This window comes from Onthophagus taurus, chromosome 1, assembly GCF_036711975.1.
Source record: "Onthophagus taurus isolate NC chromosome 1, IU_Otau_3.0, whole genome shotgun sequence".
NCBI lineage: Eukaryota > Metazoa > Arthropoda > Insecta > Coleoptera > Scarabaeidae > Onthophagus > Onthophagus taurus.
Genome location: NC_091966.1, coordinates 6664034 through 6684663, shown reverse-complemented (window position 1 = coordinate 6684663; position 20630 = coordinate 6664034). Strand labels below are relative to the sequence as shown.

The 20630-nt window shown below is 32.6% G+C and overlaps 1 protein-coding gene across 5 annotated transcripts in view; it reads left to right on the top strand.

Annotated features, from left to right (window-relative positions):
- LOC111418513 (kin of IRRE-like protein 2) overlaps nucleotides 1–20630 on the top strand; it is a 301789-nt gene that overhangs the window by 214961 nt on the left and 66198 nt on the right. For all 5 annotated transcript variants that reach the window (XM_071195860.1, XM_071195858.1, XM_071195864.1 and 2 more), the window contains exons 4-5: nucleotides 12192–12335; nucleotides 17646–17840. In XM_071195860.1, the coding sequence (XP_071051961.1) occupies nucleotides 12192–12335; nucleotides 17646–17840 (339 nt within the window). The remainder of the gene's footprint in view (nucleotides 1–12191; nucleotides 12336–17645; nucleotides 17841–20630) is intronic.

Below are 20630 nucleotides of genomic sequence, written 5' to 3'. Positions count from 1 at the left end.
TGTTTCGAGTTTCAAACCGGAATATGAAAACTACACCGTCGTTTTTATCCGGACAAACTATCGTCGTAAATTCGGTTCTGGTCTGACCGCGCCCCGAAGTCGCTTAGGGGCCTATTTACACGTGCCCACACATTCCACAGGACGCATGTTGTTCATTATTCGAACTCCGTCTCCGTCACGTTCGTCGACGCACATAAATCTCCATTGTTCGCGCAGGATGAACGCGGACAATGCCTGCTGGCTGCAAATTGGGTTAATGTATTACTGAATATCAAAATACCTGAACGGGGTTTCCCTCCTTTGATGCCCTTAATGTGGTTCTAGTGTTGACTTGTCGCCTCCTTTGTTTGCTTTTCAAAAGCAACTATATTTTATAGTTTAATAAAATTAAAGTTTTGTTAGACTATAACAAAAAGAAATCGATAGTATAAATAATACTTTGACAACAAAATTAATATCATTAATAAATTTAAAGGTTGAAAAGTCCTAATTGAAAAATCAATTCCGCTGGTTAATCTGCATCAAAGCTGCGCGTGACATACTGATATCCTCATTAGGGCGCATAAATAATGACTTGCAGTACTCAAAGGAAGGCGCGCCCCTATCTGGATTCGCTTATTTCCTCCGGGATATTTTGAACTGAGATTTTCGCCGTGATTTTCCTTTAAAACGTTGACAACCTAAAACTAATACGTCGCGCTTAAAGGAACACCATCAAATTTAAATTAAACGTGTTTTAACCATTTTATTTGCATGCACGTGAAGGTTTTGCAGTTAATCTTATATCTTAGATTAAATTTAAGCCAACTTTATCAGAATACTGATCAATTCTATAATTGTGATTTAATTTTTTTTCCTTTAATGTTGTCTTACTTTTTTTTAGGGTAACCAGATCATATAATTATTTGATTATTTTTGTTTTCAATATAATTATTTCATATTGGATTTTTTTTCGTTCGAGATTTCGGACTCACCTTCGGGAAGAGACCGTTGGCGACACCGGAGCAAAATTCTACCAAAAAGCTTTCATATTTTGTTTGTTAAAATTAACGCCATAATTTATTATCAATATGTTGTTTTAATTATTTCGTCGCAAAACGAGATAATAGTGGTGCAACAAGACTTGATCACCCTGGATTTGTCCTCCTACTCGTGGGATTCGTATTAAGCGGTACACGAATTCACATACCTAGGATCTACATGTCACATGACAACGACGAAACAAAGGAGATAATTAAGAGAATAAATGCAGCAAATAAGGCATATTATGCCATACTACTCATACTAAAATCTAGAATTAATGACAGAAAAACCAAAATTAGACTGTATAAAACCATAATTCGTGCAGTACTAACGTATGGAGGAGAAACATGGAGATTTACACAAAGAAACGCAGAAAGACTGAATACACTAGAGAGGAATATCTTAAGAAAAATAATGGAACCAATAAGGAATGGGAACATGTGGAGATCGCGCATAATCCACCAATTCTACCATCTATATAAGGAACCACGAATTTTAGAATATATAAAGCTCAAATGTTTAACATGGGCAGGGCATGTGTAGACGTTGCCAAAGAAAACGCTACAAGGGCAGTTTGGAAGTTGGAGACCGGTTGGGAAATCCAGAACACGGTAGAGGGGATGATGTGATGAAGAATGCCAGAAAAATGTTCTATTTGTTTCCGTAGTATTTCAATTGGGGCTAGGTCTTCACTGACTACCAGAATCAGATGCAATGTAAAAAGAGCATCAGAAGACGAAGATGGATAGAAAGAGGCCAAGGCGCGAATTGGGCATCGTCATGATATACTGACGCTACAGCTCTATATGAACCTTGACCTCCTTAAAATCGTCCTCCCATGAATCTCCACCAAGAGCTTGATGGTTAAGCGGAACGCGATAGAGAAAGAAAAATAGTAACACAAATACTCCTGTGACAGCGAGAAAGAAAAAGCCAACCTTAAAAGTTAGAGGATGGAGACGTACATCCTTTCATCGATACCTAACTTAGTCACCATATCTTGACGAAGTTAACAATATTTGGTTGTTTATGTTCGAATCCCGGGACTACCCGGTGAAAGGTTTTCTGGGAATCCTTTGTCTATATGAAATCCTCCTATTTGAGGATTTCTGATGTTATCATGTCAGAACCTGGTGATTTGTGGTTGGTCTTTTATTGCTTCTTCCACTTCATCGATAGTAAATCTTCTGTTATTGTTACTTCTCTTTCCCTATTATGATTTTTATATTATGCCCAGAGCTTTGTTTGTGTACTTCTTTAGCTCCTCATAAAACAAGTCCCTTTCCAATTTGTCTTTTTGCCCGATTAGCACGTGAGAATTGATTATACTGTAGTTGAAAAACATTCACTGTATTCGTAGTTTGATTATATATAACGATCTATATTTATATGCTAAAGGATTTGAACTCTGCTTGATACAAATGTTAAGAAAATCTTTTAGTGCTATTCCTTACCACGTCTTCTTCAAATGGAATAATCTTTATGATGTTGGTAAACTTTTGCATACTTTCAATGGTCTTGGAGTTATCATCTACTTTTGGTTTCAAGATCAGTTCCCTTTTACCAATCTTCTATGTCAATCAATTCTACGATTAAATGAAGTAAACAAGACGACTTTCTACTTACACCAGTTTAGCCTTATATGTTAGTACCAATATTTGCATTATTTCATTAGCCATCTGTGGAGCAGTATAATAATTTGTACAATAATTTTTATTGTCTGCGAAACCTCAATATTCTTTCTATAACGATATAACTACCTAACCAAACATATCAAAATATTTATAATAGCTATGAAATCGTGAAGCAAAATTAAAACAAAATTTTAATGGGCAATCTTTATGCAAAACATTTTTGAAGTTCTAAATTAACTCTTTAAGAAAGTTTCCCAGAAAAGTGTGTCAAGTTTTATTCAGATGAACTATTTAGTTTCATCGCACTGCCCCTACCACCTTAAAGAAGTAGCTCTCCAAGATTGTTCAAAAACTATTCATCATTTTTGTTTATGCAAGTACTAAATCTAATGTTCATGAAAATTTTGCATAATTACCCCGTAATTTAATTTTAAAAATTTCATGAAACTATATCAACTCAAAGTAATTTAATTTAATCCCATCAAAATTACATCCATTAAAATATTGTTATAATTCGACCGCGTTATACATCACTTGACTAAGCGACATTTTATCGATTTTAGAGATTTTCATGCTGTCTGGTATACGTAGTCATATGTCTAAGAACCGACTTAGATACAATTTTTACTGCACTAAAACTAGAACTAACACTAGAAACTTTCAGTTGTCAATGTCAACTTTAATTTGATTATTATATTCATGATCTTCATAAAATAACCTTTAAAGTGAAAAGACTTACAGAAACATCCTGTATGCTCTCTGTGCTTGTGATAGCTGTCATCAGTGTTCTGTGATAAAAATGGACAGGCACAAAACAATTTACAATAGTTTGAGCCTGTCTATTCTGAGAAGTCTTATATTTTTAGAGAGATGAAAACGAAAATCCCGTTTTTCTCAACATTATTCATTTGTCGCTTAATCAAGTGATGCATAACGCGGTCCAATTAATGCTTCGATTTTGATTAATTCTACGTGCTAAAATCAACACTTTCATGCCCATATAAAAAATAGAGAATAATCTAGAAATCTAAAACTTTAGATATCTTCGGCGAAATGGGAGAATTTCAATAATCGACGATTCCATTGAAACGATTGATATCTCCAGGGAGTTGAAAATGGAACGTAAGCGTTTAAATTGATCATTGATCGGCGCATAAGAGGTCTCAATTAATGTACATCTAGCGTCTTAGACGTTCCAAAGACTTTATGACGAGCACTCGACATTGGGGTTGAACTTCCCGTTAGCGTTAGTTCGTTATCTTTGTTAGGCATCATTACGTTAATGTTGGGAGTGTCGAGTGCTAAAATTGTAATTTCCACGAACATCATAAACAGTTCGGAAAGTGTACTTGCGGTGTTGGTGCCGTTTTAGTATGTTTTGGTAGTATCGTCGCGGCGACCGAGTTCTGCGGCTGACGTTTGTTCGCAAAGAAACAACTTATTCAGTGATGTAATTTGTCAGTGTTTATGCGGTATTATGTCAAAATTAACTGTTGGGGAAGTGCGCCTCTGGTAACTGTTAACTGTTCGCCTCAGATGTTTCAGTGGCGGACCGCAACTTGCATTTCAATAAACCCTTGAGTCCACCCGAGGGGGATGGTGGTTTGACTTCGCACCCAACCGCCCCTTAAACTAACTTGGCCGAATTTAAATTACGTGTACACATGCCGCTATACGTGCGACTAATTACCGTTAAAGACGGGTCTTCAAGCTACCGTCTACCTTAATTGCAATCGTGGTGTTTGCCAGGTGTGTAACAACCTCTTTTAAAACTACTTATTAACCTTAAATTAATTTCTTTACAACCAATTTTCCTCACATTTCATTAAATTTCAAATTAATATTACATAACGTGTTGATTTGAAATTTTAATAATTAAAGTTTGTTACTTAATAATAAAAATATAATCTTGATTTATGTTCTTCCTTTCTTTGGACACTTTTCTTTGTTCTAAAATTCTACACGAACAATGTAAAATAAAATTGATCACGCGCCCGAGCTGTTCACAACACAACTAGAAAAAACGATGTTAATTGTGCAAGGGATAAAGAAATGGATGGCATCAAACGGCGCCTCCTTTTTGTATTCTCCTCGCCCTCGAGCGTCGGCAGCGCTTAATGACTAATTTTAGCGAGCATCTCATGCTTCAGGGCCAAAAAAAAACTGCTGCTTAAAAACAATTAGGGGTCCGTTGCCTGAGCTCGACGTACTCCGTCACGGCACTTTGTCCATTTCCCGTATCATAACGTTTTTCCTCTGGAGCGGTGCCGGAGGCGAGTGCCCAGTTCGCACTCGGCCTGCCGGAACGGCTCTGTTTTTGCGTCCACGCTCCATTATCACTTTAATTTATTTAACAAAAACCAGCCGGTGTGGATTGATTTTTCACAAAGTGACGTGTAACGCGCCCGCAATGACGGCTGTGAGCATTAGCACCACCCGGTGAACGTTAATACCGTAAAAGCTCTACAATAAAAACTATCTACTGCAACCAACTCGATCCGTTAAATCAAACGATTAATGTAATTGAATATAAAAGTTCTTTTATATAAAAGTAATTATGGAGTAACTTTTTTATTTCAACTTAAAAACTATATCGGGTTAAATCGTAATTGAACTAATAAGTGAACTTCTCAAGACATAAGTGGACTCGATGTTACAAAATCTTTTCAAGACCTACCTTGAAATCTCTATATAACAACCAGTAAGTCTCTTTCGACTTCGTTGCAACGTTAAAAGATGCACTTCAATTTATAGAAATTGTATCCTTCAACTCTAATGATTAGAAAATAAAATAAAATTAAATAAAAACAATTTGAAATTTTATATCAACACGCCATGTATCAGATTACAAAAGCACACCTAAAATTGTTCGTTACTAATCAAATCAAATAATGAGTATTTCCCGAGCGTCCGGTATGTGCATGTAGTGTGATGGATTTCGATTTAAATCGCTTGTAACGGCTCGTGTAACACGCCGCGTAATGGAAAATACGAGTTTTTTTTCAACGAAAGGGCAAAAGAGATTGATACTGTTACAGCTAATCGATGGGTCGCGGTTCCAACGTGCCCACCCCCTGATTGGCTACAATTTCATTATAAAGCAAACAATGGGAGCCGTTTGCTCTTTTTATGAATTTGAGATTGGAAATTGAAACCGCGCGCGTGCTTGACATCGGCAAAATCAACAATTTATGTTGGCTTTTCTGTAATAATGTTAACGGACGGTCGAGATCAGGTTTTGTACATAATAAATAAATATTTAACATTATATCATTATTCCACCGATACACATAATTATAACCTGCAATTATACTTAAGGACATTTATTTTTTTATTTTTGTTTTATTATTTATACATCCAAGGAGGAACCCCAATGAAGTATCCTCTAACAAATCAATTTTTATATCAATTTATATTAAAAAAAAAAGAAAACTAATAATAATAATAAACTTAACAAAATCAATAACAAACGCTCAAATTCCGTACATATTTCTTCAAACAAGAGGCGAGGCAATAAATAAAAAATCAATATTGTTACAATAGGTATTGAAAAAGTGCATTAAACGTAATAAGAAAACTAATAATAAACTTAACAAAATCAATACCAAACGCTCAAATTCCGTACATATTTCTTGAAAACAAGAGGCGAGACAATAAATAAATCAATATTACAATGGGTATTGAAAAAATGCATTAAACGTAATAAGAGTGAGTACGCATAGGCTAAAGACCTAGAGGCAGGTAAATAAAAAAGTTGTTATATGAATCCATGTTGCAAGTTGGGTATTATAAAATTTGGTTGTAATAATATTAAAAATTAAAACTTCTTACTTGCTTTAATCAATTTATTTTTTCGGTACCGGTTTCGGTGTTACACCATCATCAGCCGAATCTACATCAAATTCAGTAATTAAATAGTGATATAAAAAGTCAAATACAGTTAAGAATTACAAAATATCAGTTATCACTCACTGTCATAAAATCTTCACAAAGTTGGTTTCATAAAATAACATGAATAACAAAGAAAATTTTGTTAAAAAACACATATATAACATAAATTACTTAAGACAATTACAGTTAAGGATCTTTTCACTTAGTCTAAAACCAAATTTTATAAACGCGTTCACGTATAGATGTCAAATGCATTGTGACAACAGAGGGTTTAAAAATACAAATTTATTTCAAGACAACCGGTTATCAAGATGGATAGCAGTGAATAAAAATAACAAATCAAAACGGATACAGAATTAAAGTGAAACACGTAAAACCGATAGGGCAAAACAAATGTTAAAAAATAAAACCTATTTAATTATTTAATATATGAGAACAATGCTCTATGATAGCTCTCTAGTTGATCATTTAGAAGGTTATAATTTTTTTCTTTATTATGTTTCATTCAAATCTTTCAAAATAATGGAAAGAAGCGAACAAAAATAAAATAAAATGTATAGTTTTAAATAAATAAATCTATGGCCTTAATTAATAAAAGTATGACTATTATTGGAGTTAATATGGTGTCCTTATCGAATGAGAAAGTATGCAAATAATCAAATCTTTTATAAAAAAACATATATATCAAATTTTATTTAAGCATCTTGTCAAGAGGTAGATATACAACGTCCTGTTATAATTTGTAATTCTTTGTCTTTTCGCAGTGTAAAAGTGAAAAATGTAACAAGATAAAAAATGTAATTAATGGGATATCGCTTAATGAGGGGGGTTTTTCGTTCTACTACAGAGCTTGGTGGGACTTTAATATTCTCAAGAGTAGAATTTTTGATCCATTTCTAAAATCTTCCTATAATTGTTTTTATTTTACACGTTAAAGTGTCCAAAAATGGTTTATTATTTACGATATCGCAATCAATATGATGTCAATGAACCGTTACTTTAACATGAAACAGTTTATTTCTATAAAAAATGTCATTGAACGTGAAATTGCCTACTTAAAAGAAAATTTAAGACAGCAGTTAACAATTGTTTATATCCACTTTATCCATATTACACCTACCTACTATTATTCTTTTGTTATCGCAATATGGTAATGATAGAGTTGTTTCTAGTATACTTTATGAAGAACTGATACCTTTCATAGCTTATTTCAGGATGAAGTACCCTGATTTCCGCTCTATTGTCTTCGTGGCTACATGACCTCATTGTAATTGTCAATACTGTAGATACGGAATTACTCAAGACACAAACAATTACAATTTTCGCAGCCTAGTTTAATAGCGCGGTCATATCACCATTTAGGATTCTTTGACAGTGTTTTTTTCAATACCCCCTGAGATTCAAACGGTTAAGATACGTCAGAGACAATGTTTTGGGTTGTTGTAGACGATGTTGCGCAAGGACAACGATGATGATTGAGCAAGATGTTGATAGATGTAATGTTGTTATCAAGGGAGTATTTGATAAATGAGGAAAATCTTGAGAGAGAGCTCTATATTATTAAAAGATCTGGGAGATTATATTCAAGGATGTCAGGAACAATGTGGAACGATGTAAATGATGATAAGGAGGGCCAGCGTGATGCTGGAGGATATTAAGGATGGTGCTGATAGATATTAGAGGTAATGTTAATAAATAGTGGGTAAGATCTGGAAGAAGGCTAAGACAGTGTTACCAAGGATACCAAGGATGATATTGAGAAATATCAGTAATGATCTTGTAAGATATCATGAAAGAGGGTGAGAGATATCGAGGATGATGCTTAACGATATTAAACACGATGAGATATAAGAACAATGTCGATAGTCGAAGTGGAAGATCATGATGAAGGCTATCTTATTGAAAAACATTAGGGATGATGTCAGGAAGACCAGGAAAGGTATTGAAGGTCATCGGAACGAAGATCGATGTTGAAAGCTATCAGGGGTAATAATCAGAGATGGTGGTTAAGATGTGGAAGAAGGCTAGGATAGTATTACCAAGGATACCAAGGACGATCTTGAGAAATATCAGTAATGATGTTATAAGATATCATGAAAGAAGGAGAGCGATATCCAGAATGATACTTTGCGATATTAAACACGATGATATGTAAGAACAATGTTGATAGTGAATGTGGAAGATCATGATGAAAGCTATCTTATTGAGAAATATCAGGGATGATGTCAGGAAGACCAGGAAAGATATAGAAGGTCATCAGAATGAGGATCGATATTGAAAGATATCAGCTGTAATAATCAGAGATGGTGGGTAAGATATTCAGGGAGGCCAGAACAAAATTGAGAAATATCAGGGATTATGTTAAAATATGTCAGGGTCAATATAGAAAGATCTCACAGATGATGTTGAGAATTTTCACGACTGCTGATAGATATCAGTAATAATGTTGTAAGATAACAGGTTCTTATTGACATATGTATGTACATACATATATCAGGGATAGTGTCAGAAAGGTCAGAAAAGATATTGAAAGTGATCAGATAGGAGATCGATGTTGGTAGATGTCAGTAGGGTCAGTAAGATGTTAAGGAATATTATGTTGAAATATGTGGAGATCAAATATGTGTCAAATGTTATATTTAATTTTTCATTTCTCTACGTCATCAGTTTGCTATGTAATAATACTTTCATTCTTTTATGCCAAAAAGCATACGTACATCACAGTTGCCACATCTTCGAAATCAGCGCCCAAATCACGGACGTAATTTTGAAGGCCCATTTCAATTTGATTTTTCATCAAGAATATATTTAGAGCTGATAGCGTCGGTTTTAGAAACGACTTAAAATATGTTTCTTTGGAAACAACATGGACTTTACCTATGGTTTTGCTTACACACTTTTAATAAGCAGATATGTGGATTATTAAAGGAAGCGGTTATGAATGAACTTTACCTACTGATGATTAGTTGTTGTCTATAAAGTCTTATTGGTTCCAGGGGAACTTGGTACAGCGTCAAAATGGGAATATGTTAGTTTAGTATTTGTTAAGGTGGTGTAAGACTGTGTGGTAATGAATTTAAAAGTGTTTGAGTGTATTAACCGTTGTTGTGGAATTGTTAATAGAAAAAACGCTGGAAAAATTAATTGATAGAGAAAAAGAACTGATTTAAATAAACATTGTACTATGATAAAGTAAATATGAAAACTAAATCCAAAGAACCGGTAAAGTGTAAGTTAAATTAATAATAAATATGCGGACAAGAGTGAAACGTTTAAGTTTTTTTTACTGGGAAATTTTCTGGGTTTAAGTAAGGTGTTCTAGAAAAAGCTGTGCAAAAAAATTTCGTTCTTTGATGCTGTACTAAATACTTCAAAGCACCAGTATTTCCAACATATTTTGCATATACAATAGAAAACTTGGTAAAAAATTTATCTGTTAAATCATATCCACCGGCTCCTCCGCCATTATTTATTTTTTTCCTAAAAACAAATTAAACATTAAATTTTACTTTTTATTTTAACATTTCATTGTCGGAATTAGCCATTAATATTTTATGGTAGTAAGACGAATCGTGGAAAGAGCAGGACTAAGGTCGGTATGACCGAGACAAGAGACCTAGAATAACCCCATTGCAAAGCTGCACTTTACCGACATTATTAATGACTGTACTTCCACTGGTTCCAAAGTTCCGAGGGAGACGCGTGATCGATTGCTCAATGAAACTAAGAGGTGGTATGTAGGTAGTAACCTCAAATGGAGAAACAGTTTTGTTCTAAAAGTGAATTCGTAAGACCAACATTATCAGTTATTTTTTAACTTTTACCTAAAGTTGTTTTTTTTTTTAATTTTCTATTTACTTTTAAAACAGCAAATAAAACAAAGGGTAATCTTTTTGTTTCGTAAAATTAAACCAGTTTTTCATCGAAGGAGGCCAAGAAATCTTATCAGAGTAAAGTTTCAATTGTGGGCGTTATATAGGAAGGTTGCCGCCGGCAATGCAGACAAAGAACTTTGTGGGGGAAGAGGCGTCGGAAGAGATGCGGCGAGCAAATCGTGACGCTAAACGTAGAGTAAATGGTCTAGGAGAGAGAGACGATGAGAGACAGTTCGTCTACATCCTGCGGGAAGAAGAACTGTTAATTGTGTTTCTCCGTCGGCGTGTTGAAACGAGATCTTTAAAGGAATCAGCGCGGAGGAGAACAGATTAAATTAAATAGAGCGCGGGACATACGTGGAATGGTGGAGCTCGCGTTCGTAGGGAAGCTGTCGTTCCGGGAAACAGACCGAAACTAACTGCTGTGGTAGCCGGTTCGCACAAAAACGCTTCGGATTCGCCTCGTCGAAGACGGGAAAGAACCAAAGAATGGAGTGCACGTCCGGAAACTTATCAGTCGCGTGCCATTGATTGCTAAAATAAGTACAAGAGTTGTTTCTTTTGTTCTCACATTGTTTACAGAAGATTTATCTTGTGGTAAATTCTATTCTAAGAATTTTAAACAATTACGTAAATTTATTATCTATTAAAACTACTTAAAAAGTGTTCACAATAGGAAGTTTTTTAATTGAGAATAGGAGTTAAGAGGATTTTTAATATTTTATAAACGACCGCCTCCATGGTAACATTTTCATTTAGGACGGCCATAATTATGTAACTTTACCTAATTACTGTAACAGGGAGATGTTCGGGTCAAGTACTTTGCAGTTAAATACTACAATTTATAGCGTTAATTAAAAGTTTGCTTTGTAGGAGTGGGTGCGACCGAAAAACTTGTCGGCGTCCGGAAATTTTTAAATATGTCGTTGAAATTGTGGAAAATGAAGGGAAAAATGGGCCGCAAAGTGTACGGCTCGTCGTGGTCTACCTACGAAAAAAGCTCCTCCAATTCGTCAAGTAGGCTGCACGACGGGGAGTTTAAAAATAAATTTGACGTCACCAAGGGTGCAAACAACGGAACTGATTCCGAACCGTACGGTGCTTTTCAGAAACTTTTTAACAAAGTCGGTTCCGGAACTTTAGTTGCATTCAAAACAAGTTTCTCGCGTTGTCGCAAAAAAACGTATTCTGGGGAACAAATTTTTTTCTAGTTCAGATAAGGGGACAACTTTTGTTTCTGTTTCCTTTTTTTACTTTTCCAGTTCACAACATATTTTAAAATAATTTTGTTTAAAAATAAAAATTTACATGCATAAATTCATTGTTAATATCATCCCTTAACAGAATCATCCCCATAACAGAATTTTAACAACTCTCTGACTTTTACCATTCCATCCGTTTATTAACCAGAATATTTCACGAACCATTAACCCCCGACGGCCAGATACGGGTTTTTAACTATTTCGCGACTGTAACATTTAAGTACCAACCCTTAAAGAGATTTACGATACGGGGTCGGTCGCGCGACACTTCGTTGTCGTAATGAGTAATATCGTAACGGAATTAACTTGCCCAGACGTCTACTGGTTGGGTTCTTCATCGTTTTGAATTTTTATTTAACTTCACAACCATTTCTTTACCCGATTAAATCACTTAAAAATTTTTAAGTACATTTTTTTATCGAAAGTGATATCTAATTAAATAACTGTTACAAAGATATAATTATGGAAGTGTTTATTAAATTTCTTTTTTTTTTTTTAATTTATAGTTGCTCCTCAGAAGCCAAAAATCGAATACAATCAAAGTCAAGTATTACCAGGTCATAATTTGACTGCTATCCATGGTGAAGTAGCCATCGTGAAATGTCTATCACGCTACGGGAACCCTCCCCCGGTTCTAAAATGGTTTCTAGGTGAGTAAATGATTTATTACCGTTCTAGATTTTAATCTGATCAACCCATAACTACCATTTGCGGCCCTAATTAGGGTTTTAATGGCATTACTTTGTTTCTAGTTAATCCTAGAAGCAAGATGCTGCCACAAAATTTATGTAGAAATAAACATGAAATTGAAATAAAATACTAAGGAATTATTATTTAAGAAATTCCATCTTACTCTGTAAAAGAAGAAAAATCTATTATGATGAAATGCGAATCCGTATTGTTTACCGTTGGCTGCTCTACGAATTCAAATAAACGACAAAATCCTGTTTTAGAAAATTCATTTCTTGGTCTTAAATAATGATTCCCTAGTATTGGATTTCGTTATTACATTTATTTGCTATTATATTTTATTTCTCGCGTTTTAAAAATCGTTAAAGTTATTATTAGTTAACAGATTTATAAATAATTGTTTATCAATCTAATAGGTCCCGCCAAAGTTGTTAATATAAGCTATTACCATGGGTCTTTATGTATGCTTCTTTTCTTGTAATATGGAGTTTTGTGGACGCGGAACCGCTTTGACAGTTAACCGCCATTCTTGACGTTGTTAACAAAGAACTCTTTTTATAACTATCTAATAAATTCACTAACTGGAATCTATTTCAACAAACATTAGATAATAAAATTCATCTTAATGCTCTTATGAAAACAAACGAAGACATTGACAGGGAAGTAGAAATGTTCTTAATCCTTTGTGTCCTGACGGTACTTTAAAGTACAGGTAGTTTTAAACACTCATTTTAAACTGTAGTCTTCCAGTCGGCGCATTTAGAGCTGTCGGTACTTTCTACTATACAAGAAAGAATCTGTATAAAAAACGACGTAATCCGCACTGTACGTTTTTTAAGTAATTTAAACTTATTCATCCAGATGTGAGGTTAGAAGTTTAGTGAAAAGTGGTGTTGTTGAATTTTGTTGTTCAATACGGTATCTCTTTGATAAATGGTTATTAGGTGTGATTATTACAGATCATTTTAAAAAGAAAGCATTGAGCTTTAATTTAAAATAAGTCTCATTCCTTAATTTCAATAAATACGGCTTCCAGGAATTTTTAAATTAGCATCTTTTTTGACACTTTTAGCTTATACGAAAATGTTTTATTTCAATATTTTTTTTCTCAATATTTTTCCAATCCAACCCAACAATTATTATACATCATTGTAAAGAGAAAGCTTTGAACTTTAATTTAGAATAAGTCTCATTCCTTAATTTCAATAAATACGGCTTCTAGGAATTTTTAAATTAGCATCTATTTTGACACTTTTAGGTTATACGAAAATGTAAGTTTTGTTTCAACATTTTTTTTGTCAATATTTTTCCATTGCAACCCAACAACTATTATATATCATTTTAAAGAGAAAGCTTTGAGCTTTAATTCAGAATAAGTCTCATTCCTTAATTTCAATTAAATACGGCTTCCAGGAATTTTTAAATTAGCATCTTTTTTGACACTTTTAGCTTATACGAAAATGTTTTATTTCAATATTTTTTTTCTCAATATTTTTCCAATCCAACCCAACAACTGTTATACATCATTTTAAAGAGAAAGCTTTGAGCTTTAATTCAGAATAAGTCTCATTCCTTAATTTCGATAAACACGGCTTCCAGGAATTTTTAAATTAGCATCTTTTTTAACACTTTTAGCTTATACGAAAATGTAAGTTTTATTTCAATATTTTTTTTCTCAATGTTTTTCCAATCCAACCCAACAACTATTATACATCATTTTAAAGAGACAGCTTTGAGCTTTAATTTAGAATAAGTTTCATTCCTTAATTTCAATAAACACGGCTTCCAGGAATTTTTAAGTTATCATCTTTTTTGACACTTTTAGGTTATACTAAAATGTTAGTTTTAACTCAATACTCTTTATCTCAATATTTTTCTAATTCAACCTAACGATTATTATACATCGATTTAAAAAGAAAGCTTTAAGCTTTAATTTAGAATAAGTCTCATTCCTTAATTTCAATAAATACGGCTTCCAGGAATTTTTAAATTAGCATCTTTTTTGACACTTTTAGGTTATACGAAAATGTAAGTTTTGTTTCAACATTTTTTTGTCAATATTTTTCCTATCCAACCCAACAATTATTATACATCATTTTAAAGAGAAAGCTTTGAGCTTTAATTCAGAATAAGTCTCATTCCTTAATTTCAATAAATACGGCTTCCAGGAATTTTTAAATTAGCATCTTTTTTGACACTTTTAGCTTATACGAAAATGTAAGTTTTATTTCAATATTTTTTTTCTCAATATTTTTCCAATCCAACCAAACAATTATTATACATCATTTTAAAGAGAAAGCTTCGAGCTTTAATGCAGAATAAGTCTCATTCCTTAATTTTGATAAACACGGCTTCCAGGAATTTTTAAATTAGCATCTTTTTTGACACTTTTAGCTTATACAAAAATGTAAGTTTTATTTCAATATTTTTTTTCTCAATATTTTCCAATCCAACCCAACAATTATTATATACCATTGTAAAGAGAAAGTTTTGAGCTTTAATTTAGAATAAGTCCCATTCCTTAATTTCAATAAATACGGCTTCCAGGAATTTTTAAGTTAACATCTTTTTTGACACTTAGGTTATACGAAAATTTAAGTTTTGTTTCAATATTTTTTTTCTCAATATTTTTCCAATCCAACCCAACAACTATTATACATCATTTTAAAGAGAAAGCTTTGAGCTTTAATTTAGAATAAGTTTCATTCCTTAATTTCAATAAATACGGCTTCCAGGAATTTTTAAGTTAGCATCTTTTTTGACACTTTTAGGTTATACTAAAATGTTAGTTTTAACTCAATACTCTTTATCTCAATATTTTTCTAATTCAACCTAACTATTATTATACATCGATTTAAAAAGAAAGCTTTAAGCTTCAATTTAACATAAGTTTCATTTCTTAATTTCAATAAATACGGCTTCCAGGAATTTTTAAATTAGCATCTTTTTTAACACTTTTAGCTTATACGAAAATGTAAGTTTTATTTCAATATTTTTTTTCTCAATATTTTTCCAATCCAACCCAACAACTATTATTCATCATTTTAAAGAGAAAGCTTTGAGCTTTAATTCAGAATAAGTCTCATTCCTTAATTTCAATAAATACGGCTTCCAGGAATTTTTAAAGTAGCATCTTTTTTGACACTTTTAGGTTACACTTAAATGTTAGTTTTAACTCAATACTCTTTATCTCAATATTTTTCTAATTCAACCGAACGATTATTATACATCGATTTAAAAAGAAAGCTTTAAGCTTCAATTTAAAATAAGTTTCATTTCTTAATTTCAATAAATACGGCTTCCAGAAATTTTTGAATTAGCATCTTTTTTGACACTTAGATTATGCGAAAATGTACGTTTTTGCTCAGTATGTTTTTTCTCAATATTCTATCAGATTTTCGTCGTTCTGTAGCTACAGGTCTGATAAATAAATATTCAAATTTGAAAGAACTGTTTTTCTGAATATCATAATGTGATTTAGCTAAAGCAAGTGTTACTTATTTTCTAACGTAATAAAAAATGTATTCTTTTTATATTAACTATAAAAGGTTTTGTATACTGCAACACCACTAAAATATTATCCCTCTGGAATGGGGGGATTGCATATTTTGCTAAAATTGATTCGAAAGGCCTGAGTGTATTTTGATATCGTTTTAATTTTGTCACAAAGTTTCAACATTTTTGACTTCTTGGGACACAAAAGGTTAAAAGACATACAAAATTCAGCCTGCGCCCAACACCTATTTTAACACCAAAACCTAAATCTAACATTTTTCCTAAATTCATTAGAGACAAAAATTGCAGAAATACAAAAAGCATGAAAGAAATGACAAACCAATAGAATTCCTAGTGATAAAAGGAATTATCTCAAACGAATTCTACTCTTCTGATCATTGTTGTCGTTAATACTCATTGTCTGTTCTTTGAATCAATCATTTCAAGAGCATCATATATATCGGACTAGTAACTCCCATTATAGTAGGTTGGTTCCGCGGTTTGTAACGTCGATTTATTCATTAAAACTGAAATTCATGTTATGTAACTCAACAATGTTTAATTAGATAAAATATTTGTTATTACACAAACCTAATTAACCGTTACTGAAATGTTTTTAAACACAAAATAAACACATACAATTTACTCTGAATACATTTCAAATTATGCCCTGATTAAAAACATACGTATGGCTGCGTGACCAAGCACGGTTAAAATCAGGGTCACAGCTTTAAACTGTATAGTGGACTTCAAATAAACTGTAAGATGTTTGACCACAAAATACTTGAATTAATTAATAACATACAACGTTTTTTATTCTATGGAAGTAAATTATATTTTTTATTTTTAATTTAACTTTGGCACTTTTAAACTTATCAGTTGTGGTAAAACTTTAAAGCAATGGCAAATCGATTGGCAAACGGACCATAGCGACCGATAATCGTAGGTAAATTTGTTACGAAACAAAGCCGATGTCTGCGGGCGTAGCCGTACGTTGTGTTTACAAGGTTTGGCGTTTTCGATTACACAACCAGTAACCTCCTTTAATCTATTTTGCATCTCATTACAGTTTCTATTTCCTATAGCTATAACATTATTTAATATTCGTTGTGCTTACCTGAAACTATCCGGTATCAACATTCATATTATCGAGCTTAACTGCGTAACACAGTAATCGATCTCGATTGTAAAAGAAAATGAATTTAATTTAGTTTTTAAATCATAAAGAAAATGTGATTCTCACAACGTAAATTGTGTATCAGGGATCAAAAAGAATTCTTTAGGGTGTTGTTTTGAAAAATGAATAGATATTACACACATAGTTTATAGGTTTATGAATTATTGCATGGTAGTGTTGGGAAATAGAACCTCCCAAACAACAAACGCTCCGTTATATTACATAAGTTCGAAAGATAATACGGCAATTTCAATGCTTTATGCTCACGCCGAATGGAGTGTTCGGTCATTATGCGAAGTAGTTCATGATTACAATTGTTGAGGAAGAATACGCGCTCGGTTACACGCGCTAGGGCGACCGTCAAACGTTATAAATCTCGCGCAAGATTACGCCGCAATTTCTCGCGTAATAACGGCCGGTGATATACGCGCAGTATAATTCATTCATAACGCGAAATTTAAATTTTAAATCTCGACCGATGCCGGCATAGCTATCATTATTCTTTACTGGTGCATCTCGTAGAGAAGGAAATCGTCGCTATTGCTCGGCGTTGAGTGCTTTTGCAAATTCACGTGTTCTCTTTCAATTGTGCTTCCAGATCAAATGGAAATCACGCCCACCAGGCGACAGACGAACAGTACCGAGGTGGACAATCCGAGAACTTGGCTAGCCATCAGCGTACTGGAACTTACAATTTCAAAAGACAACCACGGGAAGACACTCAAGTGCGTTGCCGTGCACGAATCCTACTCAACTAAATCAAGCAGCGTCGAAGTGGTGTTGGATGTAATGTGTAAGTGGATAGTGGTTTCAATTCGTTTTTTAAGGTTGTACAAAGCGTCGGCGAAAGATTTGTATCGATTCCATTTAGCTGAACTGTAAATCGAAAACACTGTCAGCTGCACGCGTCGTTTTTATTTACCCAGAGCTTTTCGAAACCTACAATAAACACATCGATAAAATAGCTTAGTAGCAATAAATGTGTATTTTGTATTAAAAATAAATAGTTCAAAAAATATAAATATAAAAACCGCTTGGGACATAAAAACATCAGATTATTAAGATTAACTAAAACACTTAAAAGTATAATATATTTTACCACCAATTTTTAAAAAACTAAATTGTTAAATTTTGCTGTTAAAGCATTTTTATATACCTAATTCTTTATGAGTTTTATTTTTTTTAAATAACAATTCTTAGCTACCAAGTGTGTAAGTGTTTATATATTTTCCTCATAAGAATTTAGTAAATAATTTTATTTTAGACTTCATTCAAAAATCAAAGAGGTGCAACATGATTTGATCAATTCTTATAATGTATGTTTCATGTTGAGAATTGGAGTTACAGAAAATCAAAGTACTATAAAGGGTTCTTATGGCATTGATCGATGATGTATTTTTTCTGGCTTTTCGTTGTAGAGCCATTATAAAAAGTTACTGTTCACTTATTTTGTTACTGTTTGCAGCCAATATCTTGGCCTCAAACGCATTGAATACACTTGGATTCTCAAACCTTTGGATGTGGTGATTGATTGTAGCTTGGAATATACCCCTCCATGCAGCTTCCAGATATGTAAATGTTTGGCTAGTATTTCGCGATGTAATTGTAGACTTCTACGTCTAATTTGAGGTTGGTTCTTTGACTGGGCTATCCCATGAGGTTCGCATTATTGTTTTTGAACCCAGGATGGAATGGTCTAAGAACACGGCATCTCATGATATATTTTCTTGACCGCAATCGAATTTTCTAGTTATTTTCAGATTTTCTTGAATTAGATTAAAAAAAGTTATGAAAAATCTAATCGGTGGAAAATTTGTATAGAACTTTCATTAAACGTCAACTAAAGATGAAGTGGCCTTTCAATGAAAAAATCCGTTTTGTGATATCACTTTTAATTCTTGAGATATAGTTTCTGAAACGAAATCGAAATTTCTAGTAATTTTCAAGTTTTTTTGAATTAGAATGAAAAGATCATGGAAAATTCAATCGGTGGAAAATTTTTATAAAATTTTCACTATACGTCAACTAAATTATCAGCTTTTCAATAAAAAAATCTGTTTTGCGAAAACACTTTTAATTCCTGAGATACAATTTCTGAAACTTTATCGAAATTTCTAATAAATTTCAAGTTTTTTTGAATTAGAATGAAAATATCATGGAAAATCCATTCGGTGGAAAATTTGTATGGAATTTTTACTAAACGTCAACTAAAGTATCAGCTTTTCAACGAATAAGTCCGTTTTGCGAAAAGAGATTTAATTCGTGAGATATAGTTTTTGAAACTCAATCGAAATTTCTGGTAATTTTCAAGTTTTTTTTTAATTGGAATGAAAATATCATGGAAAATCTATTCGGCGGAAAATTTGTATGGAATTTTCACAGGACGTCAATTAAAGTATCAGGTTTTCAATGAAGGAGTGCGTTTTGCGAAATCACTTTTAATTCTTGAGATATAATCTCTGAAACGCAATCGAAATTTCTAATAATTTTAAGTTTTTTTGAATTAGAATGAAATGATAATGGAAAATTCAATCGGTGGAAAATTTTTATAAAATTTTCACTATACGTCAACTAAATTATCAGCTTTTCAATGAAAAAGTCTGTTTTGAGAAAACACTTTTAATTCCTGAGATACAGTTTCTGAAACTCAAGCGAAAATGCTAATAATTTTCTAGTTTTTTTGAATTAGAATGAAAAGATCATGGAAAATCCATTCGGTGGAAAATTTGTATGGAATTTTCAATAAACGTCAATTAAAGTATCAGCTTTTCAAGGTATAAGTCCGTTTTGCGAATAGAGTTTTAATTCCTGAGATATAGTTTTTGAAACTCAATCGAAATTTCCAGTAATTTTCAAGTTCTTTTTTAATTGGAATGAAAATATCATGGAAAATCCATTCGGCGGAAAATTTATATGGAATATTCACAGGACGTCAATTAAAGTATCAGCTTTTCAATGAAGGAGTGCGTTTTGCGAAATCACTTTTAATTCTTGAGATATAGTTTCTGAAACGAAATCGAAAATTCTAATAATTTTCAAGTTTTTTTGAATTAGAATGAAATGATAATGGAAAATTCAATCGGTGGAAAATTTTTATAAAATTTTCACTATACGTCAACTAAATTATCAGCTTTTCAATGAAAAAGTCTGTTTTGAGAAAACACTTTTAATTCCTGAGATACAGTTTCTGAAACTCAAGCGAAAATGCTAATAATTTTCTAGTTTTTTTGAATTAGAATGAAAAGATCATGGAAAATCCATTCGGTGGAAAATTTGTATGGAATTTTCAATAAACGTCAATTAAAGTATCAGCTTTTCAAGGTATAAGTCCGTTTTGCGAATAGAGTTTTAATTCCTGAGATATAGTTTTTGAAACTCAATCGAAATTTCCAGTAATTTTCAAGTTCTTTTTTAATTGGAATGAAAATATCATGGAAAATCCATTCGGCGGAAAATTTATATGGAATATTCACAGGACGTCAATTAAAGTATCAGCTTTTCAATGAAGGAGTGCGTTTTGCGAAATCACTTTTAATTCTTGAGATATAGTTTCTGAAACGAAATCGAAAATTCTAATAATTTT